The sequence below is a fragment of the Mobula birostris genome, chromosome 13, assembly GCF_030028105.1.
Source record: "Mobula birostris isolate sMobBir1 chromosome 13, sMobBir1.hap1, whole genome shotgun sequence".
In the NCBI taxonomy this organism is placed as follows: Eukaryota; Metazoa; Chordata; class Chondrichthyes; order Myliobatiformes; family Myliobatidae; genus Mobula; species Mobula birostris.
Genome location: NC_092382.1, coordinates 34,193,890 through 34,214,127, shown reverse-complemented (window position 1 = coordinate 34,214,127; position 20,238 = coordinate 34,193,890). Strand labels below are relative to the sequence as shown.

At 45.7% G+C, this 20,238-nt stretch overlaps 1 protein-coding gene across 1 annotated transcript in view; it reads right to left on the bottom strand.

Moving 5' to 3' along the window:
• Positions 1 to 999: 999 nt before the first annotated feature.
• LOC140206719 (uncharacterized) overlaps positions 1,000 to 20,238 on the bottom strand; it is a 107,611-nt gene continuing 88,372 nt past the window's right edge. Inside the window, exon 4 of the mRNA XM_072274901.1 lies at positions 1,000 to 2,825. Coding sequence (XP_072131002.1) covers positions 1,751 to 2,825 — 1,075 coding nt within the window. The 3' untranslated portion in view covers positions 1,000 to 1,750. The remainder of the gene's footprint in view (positions 2,826 to 20,238) is intronic.

The following is a 20,238-nucleotide window of genomic DNA, read 5'->3' as shown; positions in this document are numbered from 1 at the left end:
TAAGTCATTAGGGACGCATCTTTTGAATTCTTCAACTAAAACTAACTCTTTCAAGCTGTTAAAGTCATCATTTACATTTTTATATGTGTGCCAGCGGTCAAAACACACAAACTTCTCATAAGCAAATTCCATACAAGTCTGGTTCAGAGATCTCCTCAAATTTCTAAACTTTTGCCTGTATGCTTCTGGGACCAACTCATAAGCTTTGAGCACAGCCTGTTTCACAATGTCATAATCAGCTGTTTCATTAACTGTCGAAGCAGAATAGGCTTGCTGAGCCTTCCCCTTAATTACACTTTGTAAGAGAATAGGCCAACCCTCTTTTGGCCACTTTAAACTCTGAGCAAAATGCTGAAAGTATTTATCAACCTCTGCCTCATCAAATGGAGGTACCAATTTAACTTCCCGACTGGCCTCAAACTTATCACCAGAGTCTAACGCTAGACCCCTTTGCTGCAATCTCTCTATCTTTCCAGCTCAAACAGCCTCTGTCTTTCTGCTTCCTCCGTCTGTTTTTCTGCCTCTCTAGCTTCAAACTGCCTCTGCCTTTCTGCAGCCTCCATCTTTATTTTTTTTAACTTGTACGGGAGCTCAAGCTCACTCAGTTTACTTTCAGGAAACACCTCCAACTCCTCCACTTTAAACACACCCTTGGATACACAATGTTCAGTTATTATCCTCTGCCTCTGTGACCTCCTCATTGTCAATTTCACCTTTCCAAGTTTTAACCTTTTAGCAGTACTCAACAGCTCAATCCTTCTGGCATCCTCTAATGCCTCAGAGGTTGGCGCTTGCAGAAATCTATCAACATCCATTGCTGCTGATTTTTCACCCACAAATAAATCAAAAGGGATTTCCCCAATGAAATTGATAATTAATCAATCAATACGCCCCCGAATTTGTTCATATCCTGGACGCAGGCCCCAATTTTGTTACAAACCATAACGCTTTAGAAATGAACTAGCAGCAGTAGACTACACCTGAAGTCTGGCTTTGATGCTAAAACAACTATCTTTATTAGTATCGACTCATAATATAGTAACTTAAGCAAGATAAACAAAAGTTAACAGAGTTATGTGTGTATATATGTGTGGGTAAATATAAGTCCCAAACTATTGAGCTCGGGGGAAACAAGGCTTAGAGTCTTGAGATGGTAAAATATGAAAGTTCAGTTCATCCATGGAATAGGTGATGAGAGAGATATTTGTAATGCAGGGTGAATTTCCAGAGAAGGCAATTATGTCGAATTCCACAGGTCCCATGGTGGTAAAACGAGAGAACAGTCACTGTAGATTTTATCTGTCATCATTCCAAATCCACATACGAATTATCACCGAAAGTGACTTGTCACAAGGGGTATTGTCTTCAAGTGAATAACCACACCCACACTCAGGCAAGGGTTAACACATAAGTGGGCTTCACAGGATACCTCAAATCAGATCCACTCCTATGGATCAAACGAGGTGACAACCACACATTCGATGTACGCTGAATCGATAATTAACCCACCCTTGTGGGATAGGGAAGTTCTAAACAGTGACCCTTGGCCACTAGTTCCCTGGTTTCGATCCTTCCATTTTTCCTCCTTCGTCTCCGTCTGACTCTGAGTGTCCGTGTCCTCGGTTAAATCTAAACAAGCTGCGAGCGATGTAAACAAGCTGCAAGTCAGACTGATTCGCCTTCTTAATCTCTCTCTCTCTCTCTCTCTCTCTCTTAAGATGACAGTCCACAGCAAAGGAAACCCAGGGATTCATAACAACGGCCACTCCCCATTGTGAACTGACTGGTGTGCCAGTAGTTGGGATGACTGAGTGAATCCTTTCCCACATTCTGAGCAGGTGAATGGTTTCTCCCCAGTGTGAACTTGCTGGTGTCTCTGTAGGCTGGATAAGTGAGTGAATCTATTCTCACAGACTGAGCAGGTGAACGGCCTCTCCCCAGTGTGAACTCGCTGGTGACTCTGTAGGTTGGATGACTGAGTGAATCTCTTCCCACATTCTGAGCAGGTGAACAGCTTCTCCCCAGTGTGAACTCGCTGGTGTCTCTGTAGGGTGTAAGAGTAAGTGAATCTCTTCCCACATTCTGAGCAAATGAACGGCCTCTCCCCAGTGTGAACTCGCTGATGACTCTGCAGGTGGGATGACTGAGTGAATCTCTTCTCACAGACTGAGCAGGTGAATGGCTTCTCCCCGGTGTGAACTGACTGGTGTGCCAGTAGTTGTGATGACCGAGTGAATCCCTTCCCACATTCTGAGCAGGTGAATGGCCACTCCCCAGTGTGAACTGACTGGTGTGCCAATAGCTGGGTTGACTGAGTAAATCCTTTCCCACATTCTGAGCAGGTGAATGGCCACTCCCCACTGTGAACTGACTGGTGTGCCAATAATTCAGATGACTGAGTGTATCCCTTCCCACATTCTGAGCAGGTGAACAGCTTCTCTCCAGTGTGAACTCGCTGGTGTCTCTGTAGGTGGGATGACTGAGTGAATCCCTTCCCACATTCTGAGCAGGTGAACGGCCTCTCTCCAGTGTGAACTCGCTGATGACTCTGTAGGGTGGATGAGTGAGTGAATCTCTTCCAACAGACTGAGCAGGTGAATGGCTTCTCCCCAGTGTGAACTCGCTGATGATTCTGTAGGGTGGATGACAGTGTGAATCCCTTCCCACATTCTGAGCAGGTGAACGGCCTCTCTCCAGTGTGAACTCGCTGATGACTCTGTAGGTAGGATGAATGACTGAATCCCTTTCTACAGACTGAACAGGTGAACGGCTTCTCCCCAGTGTGAACTCGCTGGTGACCCTGTAGGGTGGATGAATCAGTGAATCTTTTCCCACAGACTGAGCAGGTGAATAGCTTCTCCCCGGTGTAAAGTCGATGGTGTCTCTGTCGGGTGGAAGAGTGAGTGAATCTCTTCTCACAGACTGAGCAGGTGAATGGCCTCTCTCCAGTGTGAACTTGTTGATGTACCTTCAGTTTAGATGAGCAAGTGAATCCCTTCCCACAGTCTGAGCAGCTGAACGGCAGCTCCCCGGTGTGAACTCGCTTGTGAGCCATTAGGTCAGATGACTGAGTGAATCCTTCCCCACAAATTTAGCAGATGACCAGCCTTTGCCCAGTGTGAACTGACTGGTGTGTCCACAGGCGGGAAGACTGACTGAATCCTTTCTCACACCCAGAACAGATGAATGGCCTTGTCCCAGTGTGAACTTGCTGATATACCTTCAATTGAGATGACTGAGTGAATCCATTCCCACTGTCTGAGCAGATGAATGGCCTCTCCCCTATGTAAGATGACGGGTGTGCCATTCGATCAGATAACCAAGTGAATCCCTCCCCACAGTCTGAGCAGGAAGGATGGTTGATTGAATCCCTTGCTCCACTTCTTAAATATCTAGACAGGGACAGCAACACTGGCGTGCCATGCTTGAGATTCCTGGAGACAAATTCCTTGTCATTCTTAACCTGTGAAAAGATTTACAAAATCCATCAATGGGTGCAAGACAACATTTCAGATGAGATCATTTGATTTGCCAAGGTGTGATCTGACATCTCACTGTTAAAGTGAGGTTCAACCCAAGTTGGAGAGAGAAATCATCTTCTATCTGGGCACAGTGCTGGTACCTGGAATGACCATCTAATTCTCTGATGCTCTTCCTGTCTCAATAAGAATGGGCATTTCTACCATCTCCAATCTGTGACCTGGCTCAGTCTGACTCTCTCCATTGGTATTATTCCCTGTTCCCACTGAGCTGCATGGGTTCCTGCTCCCACAGTAACTGAAACACACTCACGCAAATAGGCTTTCTTGATTGCAGCTGGGATTTTCTTTTATGTATTATTAACTTAAAGTATCACAGTTTTAATGCCATGTAAAAAATTACTGCTGAGATGAATGTTTGGTTCGCCCACATAATTAAAACAAATAATATGGATTGGCCTGACTATGATTGAAATTGAATGCGACGAGCTTTGACATATTACTGGAACCCTGGGACCAGTGAACAACCGACAGCTTCCCCAGTTACTGACCCCCCCAATGGTGGTTACTTAATCAGGACTCCACTCCATTCGAAACCCCAATGCCAGCGGTCCACCCGCTGTGACTCTGTGCTATGACCCTATGGCGTACTCAACTGAGGAAAGCCAATATTATGCACCCCTCGAGGGACAGAAGTTCCCAGTTATGGTGATTGGAGAGGTGAAAGGAAGAGAGGGCAGTGCATTATTGGCCGAAGTTCCGGATTTCCTTTGGCAACAGACAGAACTGGTGGTTCCCCAGACCACCGTTAGGGTTTGCCCTGGGTTCAAGCCAAAGAACCTGGGTTCCTTGCCTACATCTCAATGAATCAAGCCTCCAGCACCCAGGAAGACTGGCAAGACTTGGCCATGGGCCAATTCAGATACTGGAAGGAGTCTGAGGTGAAGACGGGACATCTGGTAAGACATTCTTTTAATATTGACCGAACTCAAGATGTTGTACCCCATCTCTGGGCAATTTCAGGCCAAGAATTCGACCACACCAACTTCCCCCCTGTCTGGATCACCATGAAAGAAGGACAGACTCTCCCATCCATTCCGCAATACCCCCTGAAGCCCGAGGCAACGTCTTATGAGGATGGAAGCTCTTTTGTCAATCCAGCAGGAAAATGATATTCTGGCTATGCGATAGTGACGGACACTGAAATAGTTGAGCAGGCCTCTTTTGAAGCAGCTGTCTCCGCCCAGAAGGCTGAGCTGTTTGCTCTGACTCGTGCCTGTATCCTAGCAACAGATAAAAGTGCGAACGTTTACAGAGACTCCTGTTACGCATTTGGAGTTGTACATGACTACGGGGCTCTCTGGGAACATGGGGATTCCAGACTTCCTCTGGCCACCCCATTAGTAATGCCACCTTTGTAAACAACTTTACTCACAGTTCTACAGCTACCTTGAGTTTTGGCTATTGTTAAATGTGCGGCCCACACACGCATGTCCGACCAGGTCACTAAAGGCAATGCTTTAGTGGATGAGACAGTGAAAAGTGCGGCACAATCCTCGGTAGTTGTGGTGCCCTCGGGTTCCCGTCAAGCAACGTTCTGTGACTTAAGCAGAACGAGTTTGCCAGACATGTGGGAGGTACGTACTTTTCAGGGGGACGCCTCTGAGGAGGAGCGCAAACTGTGTTCCCAGATGGGTGCCAGAAAGACCCTGACCTAGGTTTTTGGATCACCCCAGTGGGGCAGATTTATTTTCCTGCAGAGTTTTTATCAATATTGGTCAATTAAATACATAATTGTACACACCTGGGAAAGGAGGGAATGGTTGGTAACCTGTACCCTGCACACTGGGTACTACTCCCTTGACAGGTGAACATTATTCATGTCTACAAGTTGATTTTATTGAATTGCCTGCACTACATTGCTATAGATATTGCTTAGTTATTATAGATGTGTTTAGTAGGTGGATTGAAGCTATTCCAACTACCAATAATACTACTGTGACTGTTGTGAAGGTATTATTACAGGGAATAACTCTCAGGTATGCTGAGCTCTGACAATGGCCCACACTTTGTGGTGAAAGTAAATGAAGGGCTATGTAATGAACTAGCTATGAAGCAACAATTCCACTGTGTACAACACCCACGGGCTGCTGGCATAGTGGAAACAGCCAATGGCACTCTGGAGAGTAAATTGGCTGAACTAACAGCAGAGACTGGACTCACTTGGTGAAGGTCCCACCGTCACCCCTATTCCACATGAGGGTTACCCCACAGGGGAAACAGGGTTGTCACCAGCTGAAATCATTTATGGACGGCCCATGAGGACACACTGGGGACCAAGACCTTGTGTACCATTGCTCCCAGAAAGTCTACCAGCAAAATTGGATATGCATACCCTGGGGGAAGAGATGGGGAAATATATATGCCAACTAACCAAAATTTTCCAAGCATTACATTCACAGATACAACAGGCTTACAAGGAAGAGAACCACTCTGCAGAGAGGAGTGACTATCCCACCACAGAACCTGAGAATTTTGTCCTGATCAAGAACTGGGATCGAGGGAAACTCAGACCTCGCTGGAGAGGACCATATCTGGAGTTACTGACCACTCCCACGGCTGTGAAACGGAAGGGGCAATCTCAGTGGATACATCAAACAGACAACAAACGTGTTACTGAAGGAACTGAGTAGAAGGACTCTCTTGGACTAAAGGAAAATGTATTGGTTGATAGTGGTGTTCGTGTTCATGTCTTTGAGAGGACTCACCCCAGCATCCGGGGGCCCCCATGTTAACACCTTTCTGTCTCTCTGTCACACCTATGCCAAACAGGTAGAACTGGGGCCTGCTGGGTTTGTGGTGAAATTCCCCAGCATGGTAAAACTATGATTCCAATGTCAGTAATCCCACTCAACCAGAGTGAGGAACTCTCAGCCTGGGCTTTCTCAAATAACACCCGGGGAAGTGAGGTGAGGAACTGTGTCCAGTCAGAGATAACTGTGGCTGTCAGTGTTCTGAGGGATGGTATCTCTCAAACGGAACTTCCTGTACTGGGAAACATGCATCCTGGCCATACTTGCAGGTGCCCAGCAGCGGAGAAGCTGAGACTGAGTGATTTTGGATGATCACTTTTCTCTCCTATGGAGTAGCCAGGAATTCATGAGAGAGAATCAATTTGGCTACAGCACTTGAGGAGCTGGCCACAATACTGCAGGGGCCCTGACACAAACACAGGCCCAAGTAACAGAAATATCCACTGAAATGATTGCAATCCGGCAAACAGTCCCACAGAATCGTAAGGCTTTAGATTTTATTCTGGCTGAGAAAAGGGGGAACCTGTGCTATTATTGACACAGAATGCTGCACCTATATCCCTGATGACTCTACTAACATTACATCCCTCTCCGAGCACACTGTCAAGGAGATTGACAGCATCAAGAAAGTAGGGCAGGATTTACACGGGTTCACCGAAGGGTTGAAATGGTGGTCTTCGAAGGCCTGTTCGGTAATACGTGGGGCATGATATTGCATTATGGCCTAATAGTTGTACATATCATTGTTATAATTACTGATGTCTGCTGTTTTTACCCACTGATTAGTCAATGCTGTACTCGTTTGCTTTCTCTGTAAAAGATTACTACTTTGTTGATCATGTAATGATGAAAAGGAGGGAATGATAAAGTATGTAAAAGGGTTAACACTTCGTTAAACAATAGCAGCCTGTTTTTCTGAAAGAAACTGCTGATGACCAACAGATGTGCTGAGCCATGCTGAGCCATATTTCTTCTTCAGGGTCACTAGCTGGGGTTTCGGGATGCTTATCTCCTTGTGTACTCAGGTGTAGAGATAGGACAGCTTCAGTCTGTTCTGTGTGTGAAAGCCATTATGATGACTTTGTAATTTGTCTTTAGGGGCTGTCATGTAGTAAATAACTTTGGCTCCAGCCTGTCTTGTGTGGGGGGTATCTGGACGGATATACCTGTGGTGTAAGTGGAATTGTTAGTCAGTTAGTGGATTGGGTGGGAACAGTCATATACTGTTCCTGTTTGAGCAAATAACGGAGTAAGCCCCAGGTGCTTGGAAAAACGAATCTGTACTTATACGGTCTCTGAGTGACTTTATCCGGATTCGACTTCCACAGAATGGGAGTGGTTTTAAAGGGCTGGGCTGCTGGTAGCACATTACCAGACCTGGAGTGATTGCAACTGGGTCTGACAGAGGCATAACTGGTTCTTCTGGGCACATTCAGTCTCACTCCAACTATTTCCTACCTTCCTTTGTACAGGTATGCAAAGTCTAAAGGACCAGTGTTTGAGTAAATGAGACTCACCAAACTTTCTCCTGACTGAAACACTGGATTCTCAAAGTCAGATGGGTTCTCTTCAGTTAATGCTCTCAATCCTCGGGCTGGTTCACTTGTTGCTGTTCCCTCGTGTGAGTTGTGGTTTGCTTCCAGTTGGGGTTCTTCTTCCAATAAATCTCTCACCGCAGGTCTAACTTTAACATGAAAGATAATGAAGCACATTAACAATAAAATGGAGAACCAAACATTTCTGCTTAATATTACTAAGAACAAAACTCACTGAAATTTAAACGCTGAAGTCAAATATAATGATCTCAGTGAACAATCTTTTATTGTCCCTCACACGGCACAAAACAATATGGGATAAGAAGGAGTCATCGTTCAGTCATGGTAAGACATGAGATGTAGGAACAGAATTAGGTGATTCGATCCATTAAGTCTGCTCCACCACTCAACCATGACTGATTTTTATTCCAACACCATATTCCTGCCTTCCTCCTGTAACCCTAAAGCTACTTAACAATCATGAATATATTAATCTTTGTCATAAATATACCCAAATGGCAGCCTCAACTGACCTCTGCGGCAACAACTTCCACAGATCAGACGACTTTAGGTCAAAATATTTTCCTCATCTCAGTTTTAAAGGGAAGCATATCTATTCTGAGACTGTGCTGTCAGATCAGACTCTCTATCTAATGGGGACATCCTCTCCATATCCATTGTATCCAGGCTTTTCAGCATTCGGTAGGTTTACTTAACCATACATCTCTCCACCACCCCCACTGTCCCTCTGAACTCCATTGAGCACAGGTTCTGAACCATAAAATGCTCCTCATACATAAAACTGATCATTCCTTAGATTATTCTTGTAAACCTCATTAGCAACAACTGCACAAAACATATTTCCAGAAATAACAGACAGACTGGTACCTGTATAATTTACAGGGAAAAGTTGTGCTTTCTTTACTGTTCTACTGTCACAGAACAAGCCATTTCCATTCCCAGATTAAAACAGGTCCATTTCAGGAAATATAAACCAGTCCAGGGTGAATGTAACAAAAAGAAACTGGAATTACCAGAAACGCTCAGCAGGTAAGGAACAGTTGCGGGGAGAGGAACAAACATTACAATTCAGGTTAATAATATTTTGTCAGAATGACGTCAAACATTTTCTGTTTTTAGTGCAGATCTCCAGCAACTCGAGATTCTCTCAGATTTCCACCAAGTGACAGACAGGTGACAGTGAGGGGGGATATTTCCAAACACAGTTTGAACACCAGACTCACGGGTCTATTTCCACTGTTGTAAACACGGACCAGCCCATTTACTCATAGCCTCTCTCTGTGAGGATGGAATGGGAACTCATCCTCTCCTCAGATTAGCAATCATTGCTTCCAAAGGAACTCCAGAAACAAACATCTGATCCCAGACCAGAAATACTCACTCAAAACCTCATAAACCCAAGCAGCTTGATCTCTGGGTCCATTTTACCTGGATCAAAAAGTGTGATATCCCAGGACCCAAACTCAGAGTCACACAGCTGAATCTGCCACTCACCAACACTGAGAGTCTCACACATCATCCCCACGTTTCACACTGGGTGGTGCAATCCGGGATTTCCCCACAACCAATGTCCAGCTGCTCGAAGTTTCTGCTTCACTGCAGAAGGATGACCATCCAGCCCCATCAGTAGAAGCACTAACCAATGTCAAATCCAGAACACTAACAGTTCCATATGCCTGGAGTGTAGATCACAGAATTATAGCCCAAGCACCAACTCTCCCAGTACTCTTTGCTGCCAGTAAAATACTGCAGTGTGTCTGCCAGTCACAATTCAATAACTAGCACCTCCACACCAATGCACAACAGAACTGGTACCTGATGACCCTCTGGCATTCTAGCTAATAAAAACTGATTCTGGAAATAACACAGCGAGGCCAAAGTTGTAAATGAACACTTCACAATAAAAACAAGAGTTAGAAGAAAGATTGCTGATATATAATATTGAGGTGGTGAGATACAGGGTGGACCAAGGTTGATCTAGATGGTTTATGTACATCACTGAAGCTGGGGGTGGGGGTGGGGGGGGGGGTTGGGGATTAGGAGACTGGACAGAGGTTGAACAAGATAGGCAGGGGATGAGCAGATGGAACCAGGTGGGAGAAGGGTTCAAGGACAATCACTGATGGTCCTCCAGCAATACACAGATACTGAATTAATAGTAGCATAGTCACAGTCATACTTTATTGATCCCGGGAGAAATTGGTTTTCGCTACAGTTGCACCATAAATAATAAATAGTAATAGAACCATAAAAAGTTAAATAGTAATATGTAAATTATGCCAGTAAATTATGAAATAAGTCCAGGAGCAGCCTATTGGCTCGGGGTGTCTGACCCTCCAAGGGAGGAGTTGTAAAGTTTGATGGCCACAGGCAGGAATGACTTCCTATGACGCTCTGTGTTGCATCTTGGTGGAATTACAATAGTACATACTACCGTATAAAATGACAAAGTTAGAACAAAGAACAAGAACTTTGCCATATATCCTTTGATCCTCACCATTTTTTTATCAATACACCATAGAAAATTTCCAATCCGGACACTTCACGTCTTTGCATGGTAACTACTCTGCCTATGACTGTGAGGGACTGCGGGGACCTTGGGATACTGATCAGCACATCACAGAAACCATTCTCCCCCCTAGACTTCCCAATCCTTCTGTAAAGCAGACAGTGAAATCAAAGATCCCCATAACCTGGGTCATTCTCCTTCCTCACCCTCCCCAGTCCGGGAGAAGACACAACAGCCATAAAGCTCAAAGGACAAATGTGAGGAGCCTCAGGAAGAGAGGCGACTTGGGGGAAGTCAACGGGACTCAGGGGCCAACATCAGATCTCCCCAACAAAACAAGGAGGAAACATCACCATCCATCCGGGGATTAAGACGCCAAGTGATCTTGCGTCACAAAGCGGAGGGCGGGGCAGATCTGCGGTAAAAAGCCTCACGTGAGCAGTTGGCGGGAGTTCCATTTCAATTCTGCGGAAATAGACAGCCTGGTCTCCTGGTTTGGATCGTTCAATGCAGATTAAGTGAAGTCGACACATTTCTGACGAGCCCAGATAATTGGAAAATAAATGAGTTCGGGCCTCACGGCCAACATCAGATCTCCCCGCTCGGGATCGGTCTCAATACTCACCGATGGGAAAGTGATATCTTCCGCCCGCAGACAGTGATCTCGATCCAGGCGGTGAGAATCCTTTGCCGATCCCGCAGACGACTCACTTCAGCACTGAGCGGAAAGGCGAACACCGTCCATCTGGAGACTGTGAGCAGGCGCGGAGTGATTGTTGCGTCATCCGGAGGGCGGGGCCTCGGGAACAGACGCGCAGCTGCTGCCTGTCTGCGGTTAAACGGGAGGGGCGAACGGGATCACGTGACCCGTGGGGGCGGAGACTCCAGCTACCCGCCACTCTGTGGAAAGAAACAAACTTGTGTTATGTACCAGCAGCAATAGACCACAAACTCAATTTTAATGTCAACTACTGTCTTTATTAGTATATAGAAAATTAAACTAACTTCTCACTGAAACAGAAGTTAACAGTGTTATGCGTTTGTGCCTCCCACACTGTCAAGTTTAGGAACAAGTACTTAAAGTTTCAAGGTGGCAAGTTTCAGTTATCCACGGAATGGGGAAATTTGTAAATCCACATTAAAATACAACGAGGAAGTAATCACGAAGAATTTCACTGGTTCCATGCTGGGAGAACGAAGTAACAGTCGCAGGAGATTTTCAGTCACCGAGTCATATTCCAAAATCCACGAAGAGATTGTACAAGATGACAGTCACAGGAATATCCTTTAGAACAAGTGGTTGCTATACAACACCCGAATCCATCCAAGTGTTAACGAAAGTGGTCGCCACAGGAAAACTCCAACAGTCCACTTCTGGATCAAAACGGTGACAGTCACACATTCAATATGCACTGCGTGCCGCTCCTTCACCCAGTCCATTTTGGCACAGGAAAAGTATCAAACTTTTACCCATTACTTTAGCAAACTGCAGCTTGCAGTCCGCTGGTCCTCCAACTGACTGTCTGTCTCTCTCTCTCTCTCTCTCTCTCTCTCTGAGACTGAGAGCTCCAGCAGTCAGTGTAGTGACGTCATACTCCCGCCTCCTGCAGGCTCTCTTAAAGTAACACCCACAGCAAAATGAAACCTGTGATCTCGTAACACTTGCCGCTCACATCTCCTCTCATTGTGTATTAGACATTTCAACCCCCAGGAAAAAATACATCGTCTGCCCGCTCTATCTATTCCTCTCGTAATCTTATAAACGTCCATCCAGTCTCACCCCAGCCTGCGCCGCTCTGGAGAGAACAACACAAGTTTGTGTAACCTCTCGTTATAGCTGTCTTAACCACCCGATCAATCTGTGCAGTCTCTTTCAGGGAGCTGTGAACTTGGATCCAATATCCCTCTGCTCATCGACACTGTTCAGGGTCTTGCATTTAACAGTATACTTTCTCTTTACATTTCACAGTGCACTGTCTCTCTACATTCGACCTACCGAGCTGCCAAGATGATCATCACTAATCAAATCTCACTGAGATTTCTCAGGTCCTGTTGAATTTATTGCCAAGTGCACAAGTACGGGAAGGTGCAGGTACAGAGAAACACTGACTTGTGGCAGCATCACAGGCAAGTACATTCAGATAACACACGGAACACAAATTACACGATTCTCTGCCAGGAACAATCTATAAATATGTTGTGTCCTGATCAATATTAAAGTGTGCATTTTGTGTCAATAACAGACTTGGAAATGTTGAATTTGGTCCCTGTCTTCATCCCTCCTGTAGTACACAACCAGCTCCTTTGTTTTTGTCACCATGAGGGAGAGGTTGTTTTCTTGACACCACTGTCTCGGGGTGATGACTTCTTCTCTGCAGGCTGCCTCGTTATTATTTGAGATGAGAGCAATCAGTGTAGTGTCGTCAGGGAATTTAATTAGCAAATTGGCGCTGTGGGTGGGGACACAAGTCATGTGAATACAGAGAGTGAAGGAGGGGGCCAAGGAGACAACCCTGTGGGGTATGAGTGCTGAGGGTCAGAGAGACAGAGGTGAGGGAGCCCACTCTTACCACCTGCCGGCGATCTGACAGGAAGTCCAGGATCCAGCTACACAAGGCAGGGTGAGGGCCGAGGTCTCTGAGCTTCTTGTCGATACTTCACGCCTTCGTATGGCTACTGCTCTGCCCATGACTGCAAGGAACTGCAGAGAACCTTGGGGAGCAGAGAACATCAGAGAAACAAGCCTCCCCTCCATGGACTCTTCCTATATTTCCCCTGCGTCGGAAAAGCAGGCCGTGTACTCAAAGATCCTCACAACCCGGACATTCTTGCTGCAAACCCGCTCCCCCATCGGGGAAGAAATACAAAAGCCTTAAAGCGCGAACCAACAGGCTTAAGGACGGCTTTCTGTCTGCGGTTGTAAGCCAAATGAATGGTCTCCAGTCCGATAAAATGGACTCGACCTCACAATGTAACTCGACGTGACCCTGCACCATATGTCTATCTGCACTGCACTTACTCTGCAGCCATAATGCTTTGTTACAGTTATTGCTCTGTCGTATATCAGCTCAATGTACTGTTGTAACGTGTAGAACTGTGTGTGGATGGTATGTCAGGCAAGATTTTCACTGTAGCTCAGTACGTGATGATAATAAACAGATCCCCCATTTTAATTGTGTGAAAATATTAGACAGACTGAGCTTCTGCTTTGGAACCTCAGAAGGAAACTTCACTGAACTGTTGTTATTTCTGAAGAATGCAAATAAATAGAAAAGGCTTCAATGTCGCATTACGATCTGCGGTAACTGGGATCAGGTGACCGGTGGTGGTTCTCCCACATCAATATCAGAATCAGGTTTAATAGCACCAGCAAATGCCATGAAATTCGTTGTCTCTGCGGCAGCAGTAGAACCAAATTCATAACAATAGATTCTAACAACTATGAATTAACATATATATTAAATAGTTAAATTATATAAGTAGTGCAAAAATAAAATAAAAAAATGTAATAAACTCTTTCAATTGTGTGGGAATTCTGGAGCAAAGTTTAACTAAACCGTACACATTATGAGAAGCTCAGAAAAATAGAAAATGCTAAATTCTCATATGAATGGGTCATATACCCAGAAATATTGGCTGCACTTTGGCGGGCCGAAACAGTGGAATAGACCATTAGACAATAAAATATTGGAGCAGAAGTAGGCCATTTGGGTCATCGAGTCTGCACCGCCATTCAATCATGGGTTGATCCAATTCTTCCAGTCATCCCAATTACCCTGCCTTCACCCCTTACCCTTTGATGCTTTGGCTAATCAAGAACCTATCTACCTCTGCCTTAAATACACCCAGTGACTTGGCCTCCGCAGCAGATCATGGCAACAAATTCCTCCTATTTACCACCGACACTCTTAAGAAATTTCTCCGCATCTCTGTCCTAAATGGACGTCCTTCAATATGGAAGTCTCTTGTCCTAGAATCCCCTACCATGGGAAATCAACTTTGCCATATCTGATCTGTTCAGGTCATTTAACAATCAAAATGTTTCTATGAGATCCTCCCTCATTCTCCTGAACTCCAGGGAATACCGCCCAAGAGCTGCCAGACCTTCTTGATACGGTAGACCTTTCATTCCTGGAAACATTCTCGTGAATCTTCTCTGAACCCTCTCCAATGTCAGTATATCATTTGTAAAATAAGGATCCGAAAACTGCACACAATAGTCTGTGTGATCTCAGGGGTGCCTTATAGAGACTCACCATCGCATCCCTGCTCTTATATTCTATACCTCTAGAAATGAATGCCAACGTTGCATTTGCCTTCTTCACCACCGACTCAACCTGGAAGTTAACCTTTAGGGTATCCTGCACAAGGACTCCCAAGTCCATTTGCATCTCTGCATTTTGAATTCTCTCTCCATCTAAATAATAGTCTGCCTATTTATTTCGTCCACCAGAGTGCATGACCATACACTTTCCAACATTGTATTTCATTTGCCACTCCCTTGCCCATTCCCCTAAGCTATCTAAGTCTCTCTGCAGGCTCCGCAATCTCTCCAGTTACTTCCTTCCGAACCTGAGGGTGCATTCCATCAGGTCCGGGAGATTTATCCACACTCAGACTATTAAGCTTCCTGAATGAAGTCGAATATTGAAATGCCTGGATAGAGAAGTCGTGGAGGACTACAATATCTGGTTATCACAATGCCATAAATACAACTTAAATATACAAACGATAGGCTTGCTCCCCGGCTTGAGATTCTAAATTGGAGAATGACGCTTTATTCACAAAATCCTCATAGCCCACAGTGACCGTGCACTGATCCCAGCAATGCAACCCGCCACTGCAGCCCCACAGTGCACTATGTACAGATTGCAAAGCTACGAAGTTGTATGTGAATAGACTCCCCTCCCCCCAACTCCACTCTTTCTGCGTCACCAGCAGGCTGGGACATCTCACATCTCGCTGCCTCCGCCAGGCCATTAAACTGTGAACACCTGTGGTCAGGGACTGATCTCTGGGGTACTCCAAACGCTACCCCCTTCCAGTCTGAAAACGACCCACTCATCCAGCCGCGCACTACCGGCCGTTTATCGATCTGCAACGGGAAAGCCTAATAAACTACTCCTGAGGTTCAATACCATTGCTGACTCTGAGTTTACCACCGTCAAATGCCAGAAGGGACATAATAATCAGAAAGTCTCTAGTCGCAGCCGTGTAAATAAAACGTGATCTCAGTGGGTGTGTGGCGCATGCTCAGAATGCGAAGGAGACAGACAAACTGAGCCAAGTCACAGACTGATGAAGGGGATGAATGATCGATTTTGATACAGAGAGAGAAGCAGAGAGTTTGATATTGTGCCTGATGCCGGAACTGTAGCCAGTTAGAAGATGAAGTCTTTTTCCTCCAAATTGTTTTGAGCTGTGACAGTGTTTTTATCAGAAGGCACCATGGAGACTAAAATTTTCTGAATTGAAATACTGTCCTTCACCCACTGATATGCTTTGCAAACTTTTAACAGTGTAGAAAAGTCAAAGCACTTGTGCATGGGAATCACAAACACGTTAGTTCCGCTGTATCTGTCACTTCACCAGCGCTTGAATGCCGCCGATCCTTGAATGTGGAGGCGGAGATGCTGGAGAAGACAGCGCCCCACTCGCTACAAGGAGACCCCGATCACGTGTCCATGTCCGTGATCTGATTGGATACATTGCCATGACGTTGATAGCAGTGTTATGTCATTCACTGGCTCTTATTTTGGAAAGGATTCAGTCGGCCTTCGCAGATACAACAACAGCTTCGCACTGGGAAGCGGCCGTTCACCTGCTCCGTGTGTGCAAAGAGACTCATTCAGTTAACCCACCTTGTGATGCTCCGGTGAGTTCACAATAAATAGAGGCCACATTTCAGTCCAGAGTGAGTAAAGAGTTTTACTTAATCATCCCAGCTGCTGCAACATCAGCAACTTCACATCAGGGAGGAAATTCAAATCAGTTCTATGCTAAATGTTTAACCATCACGATGACTGAAGGCAGCTGCAGGTTCATGAGGGACTGCTACCGTCAAAATTTGCAGTTCTTGCGGCTGCTCATCGCACCCAGTACTGAACCCTAGTCACTGAGGATTGGAGCAGTCTGATCTGCTGATGTTAGCCTTAAACTGGACTGATGTTTAATATTGTGGATCTGTGAAAGATAAAGCAGTTCTGTATCAAATCCCGTGTCTCAGGTACTTACTATCTCTACCACACTCACAATGTATACTGTAGAGTCCACTCGGCCCATCTGGTCCCTGCCCATGTTTCTGTTCCATATCAGTATATCAAAATCTATCCCTGCCGTTTCCCTCTCACTCTCCCTGTGATGACAGGTTGCAACTAGTCACCACTCCGTGGGATAGATTTCCCTTGAATTTCACGGAATCATAGAAATCTACATCACGTTACAGGCCCTTCGGCCCACAGTGTTGTGCCGACCACGTAACTTACTCTAGAATCTGCCTAGAATTTCCCTTCTGCATAGCCCTTTATTTTCCTAGTCTCCATGTACCTATCTAAGAGTCTCTTAAAAGACCCTATTGTGTCCGCCTCTACCACCGTTGCTGGCGATGCATTCCACACACACACCACTCTTTGTTTAGAAAACGTAGCTCTGAAATCTCCTCTGTACCTACTTCCAAGCACCTTAAACCTATGACCCCTCGTGTTAGCTGTTTCAGCCCTGGGAAGAAGCCTCCGGCTATCCACATGACCAATGCCTCTGATCCAACACACCTGCATCAATGTCCTGCATGCTTCTCTCCAGGCTGAATAAGAGACTGAGCGCACTGGGGTTATGACGTTCTTCAGGGCTCTTGTTAAAGTTGGTTAAACTCCTTCTTCCCTGCTCTTTTCAACGTTTTGTGTCATTTTCACTCTTTTCAAAGGACCGCGCTTCAGACAGCTTGGTGGTCCCCCGTGTTTTATATCTGCATTTGTAAGAAGGTTCTACTTTGGCATCAGAAACGCGGAAAGTTTGCTGATATTAAGTGTATTGTTTATGGGAGCTGCTTTGTGCGTTAAAAGAGCTGCTCAGTTATCCACATTTAAAAAAAAACTGAGGTACGGACGTGAAACCTTTGCTTGCAGAAACCTTTAATGGCACCGTAATTACCCAGAAACCTCTGCGTTGCAATTTTCGCTGTCGCTGAAGCATCGATCGAATGCGCAGGCGTCAGGGTTGCGGATGGTCCCGAATATCACGCATGCGTGCAGTATGCAAATGGTCTCGGGTATCCATGGGCTTCAGGAAATCGGCTCAGGTAAGATGTGAGCTGCCGGTAAGAATGAATCTCTGGGCGCGGGTTTTTCAACACCGACTTCGGGGACATTTGCTGTGAACTCCAGACATCGTGACCTGGAATCCCGGGACAGTCCTGCTCCCTTCCCTCTCTTTCAGCCCCAGGCTCCGAACACGGGCCCCGGGAAGCTTCCGGCTGATGAGGGAATGGGAGCCGATGGATCTCTCAGACAGAACTGAGCTCCAGCTGTCTAAATGCAAGGATTGGGAACTCGGAGAAAGGGAAGAAAATCTTTTATATCACCAGGTGAGAAAATCACCTTTGTTCTATCTCCAATCACAAACAAGAGAAAGTCTGCAGATGCCCAGAGTGAATGGGTCAAAACATGTCCTCATGGCGAGAAAGGTCCAGAACAAGAGGAGGTAGAACGAGTAACACACACAAAATGCTGAAGGAACTCAGCATTAGTACTCTTTTCCATAGATGCTGCCTGGCCTGCTGAGTTCCTCCAGCATTTTGTGTGTGTTGCTTGTTCTACCTCCTCTTGTTCTGGACCTTTCTACCCGTGAGGACATGTTTTGACCCATTCACTCTGGGTACATAATGATACCAAGCACCTTTGCCCTGAACAACAAGTAGCTTTCACATCACAAATGTTCCAGACTCCAGTGAGACAGACTACTGCCCTTCTCTTTATACTTTATTGTCACCAAACAATTGATACCAGAACATACAATCATCACAGCGATATTTGATTCTGCGCTTTCCGCTCCCTGGAGTACAAATATTAAATATTAAAGATATTAAAAATTAGTAAATATTAAAAATTTAAATTATAAATCATAAATAGAAAATAGAAAAATGGAAAGTAAGGTAGTGCAAAAAAACCGAGAAATAGGTCCGGATATTTGGAGGGCATGGCCCAGATCCGGGTCAGGATCCATTCAGCAGTCTTATCACAGTTGGAAAGAAGCTGTTCCCAAATCTGGCCGTATGAGTCTTGAAGCTCCTGAGCCTTCTCCCGGAGGGAAGAGGGACAAAAAGCATGTTGGCTGGGTAGGCCGTGTCCTTGATTATCCTGGCAGCACTGCTCCGACAGCGTGCAGTGTAAAGTGAGTCCAAGGATGGAAGATTGGTTTGTGTGATGTTCTGCGCCGTGTTCACAATCTTCTGCAGCTTCTTTCGATCTTGGACAGGACAACTTCCATACCAGGTTGTGATGCACCCAAGAAGAGCGCTTTCTACAGTGCATCTATAAAAATTAGTGAGGGTTTTAGGGGACAGGCAAAATTTCTTTAGTTTTCTCAGGAAGTAAAGGTGCTGGTGGGCCTTCTTGGCAGTGAACTCTACTTGGTTGGACCAAGTCAGGTCATTTGTGATATTGACCCCGAGGAACTTAAAGCTTTTGACCTGTTCCACTGATGTAAATTGGGTCGTGCGGTCCGCTACTCCTTCTGAAGTCAACAACCAATTCCTTCGTCTTGCTGACATTGAGAGATAGGTTATTGTCTTTGCAACATGCCACCAGGTTCTTAATTTCCTCTCTGTACTCAAACTCATCATTACCCGAGATACGGCCTACAATTGTTGTGTCATCAGCAAACTTATATATTGAGTTCGATGGAAACTTGGCTACACAGTCATGGGTGTACAGTGAGTACAGCAGGGGGCTGAGTACACAGCCCTGTGGGGCACTGGAGCTCAGAGTGATTGTAGAGGACAGCTTGTCCCCTATTTTTACAGCCTGGGTCCTGTCTGTGAGGAAATTGAAGATCCGACTGCAGATCTGAGCGCTAAGGCCCAGGTTCCGGAGCGTAGGAATCAGTTTATTTGGAATGATGGTATTAAAGGCAGAGCTGTAGTCAATGAAAAGGAGCCTTACGTATGCGTCTTTATTCTTCAGGTGTCCTAAGGAGGAATGTAGGGCCAGAGAGATGGCATCTGACGTAGACCTGTTGCTCCGGTAGGCGAATTGCAAAGTGTCGAGGTTGACCGGTAGGCTGTGGTTGATGTGTGCCATAACCAATCTCTCAAAACACTTCATCGCAATTGATGTCAGAGCCACAGGTCGATAGTCATTCAGGCATGCCACCTTGCTCTTCTTCGGCACTGGGATTATCGATGCCTTCTTAAAACACGAGGGGATCTTAGACTGAAGCAAGGAGCAGTTGAAGATGTCAGCAAACACTCCAGCTAGCTCGCTTGCACAGGCCCAGAGAACCTGTCCTGGGACGCCACCTGGGCCCGAGGCCTTCCTTGGATTTATCTCAGGAAGGCCATTCTAACGCCCTCCTCAATGCCACCAGGTCCAGTTCATCCGGAGGAAGCGGGATGCTCCTTTTCTGTTCGAATCTGGCGTAGAATACATTTAGTTCATCAGGAAGAGAAGCATCACAGTTATTGATATTCCCAGCCTTTTCTTTGCTCTCAGTGATCTCATTTAGACCCTGCCGCATCCCTCTGGTTAGCCTGGACTTCCAACTTGGCTTGATATTGCCTCTTGGCGCCCTTAATGGCTTTCCGGAGTTTACACCTGGATTCCGTGTAGCAACTGGTATCCCCGGACCTAAAAGCCACAGCAGTAGCCTTTAAAAGGGACTTGACC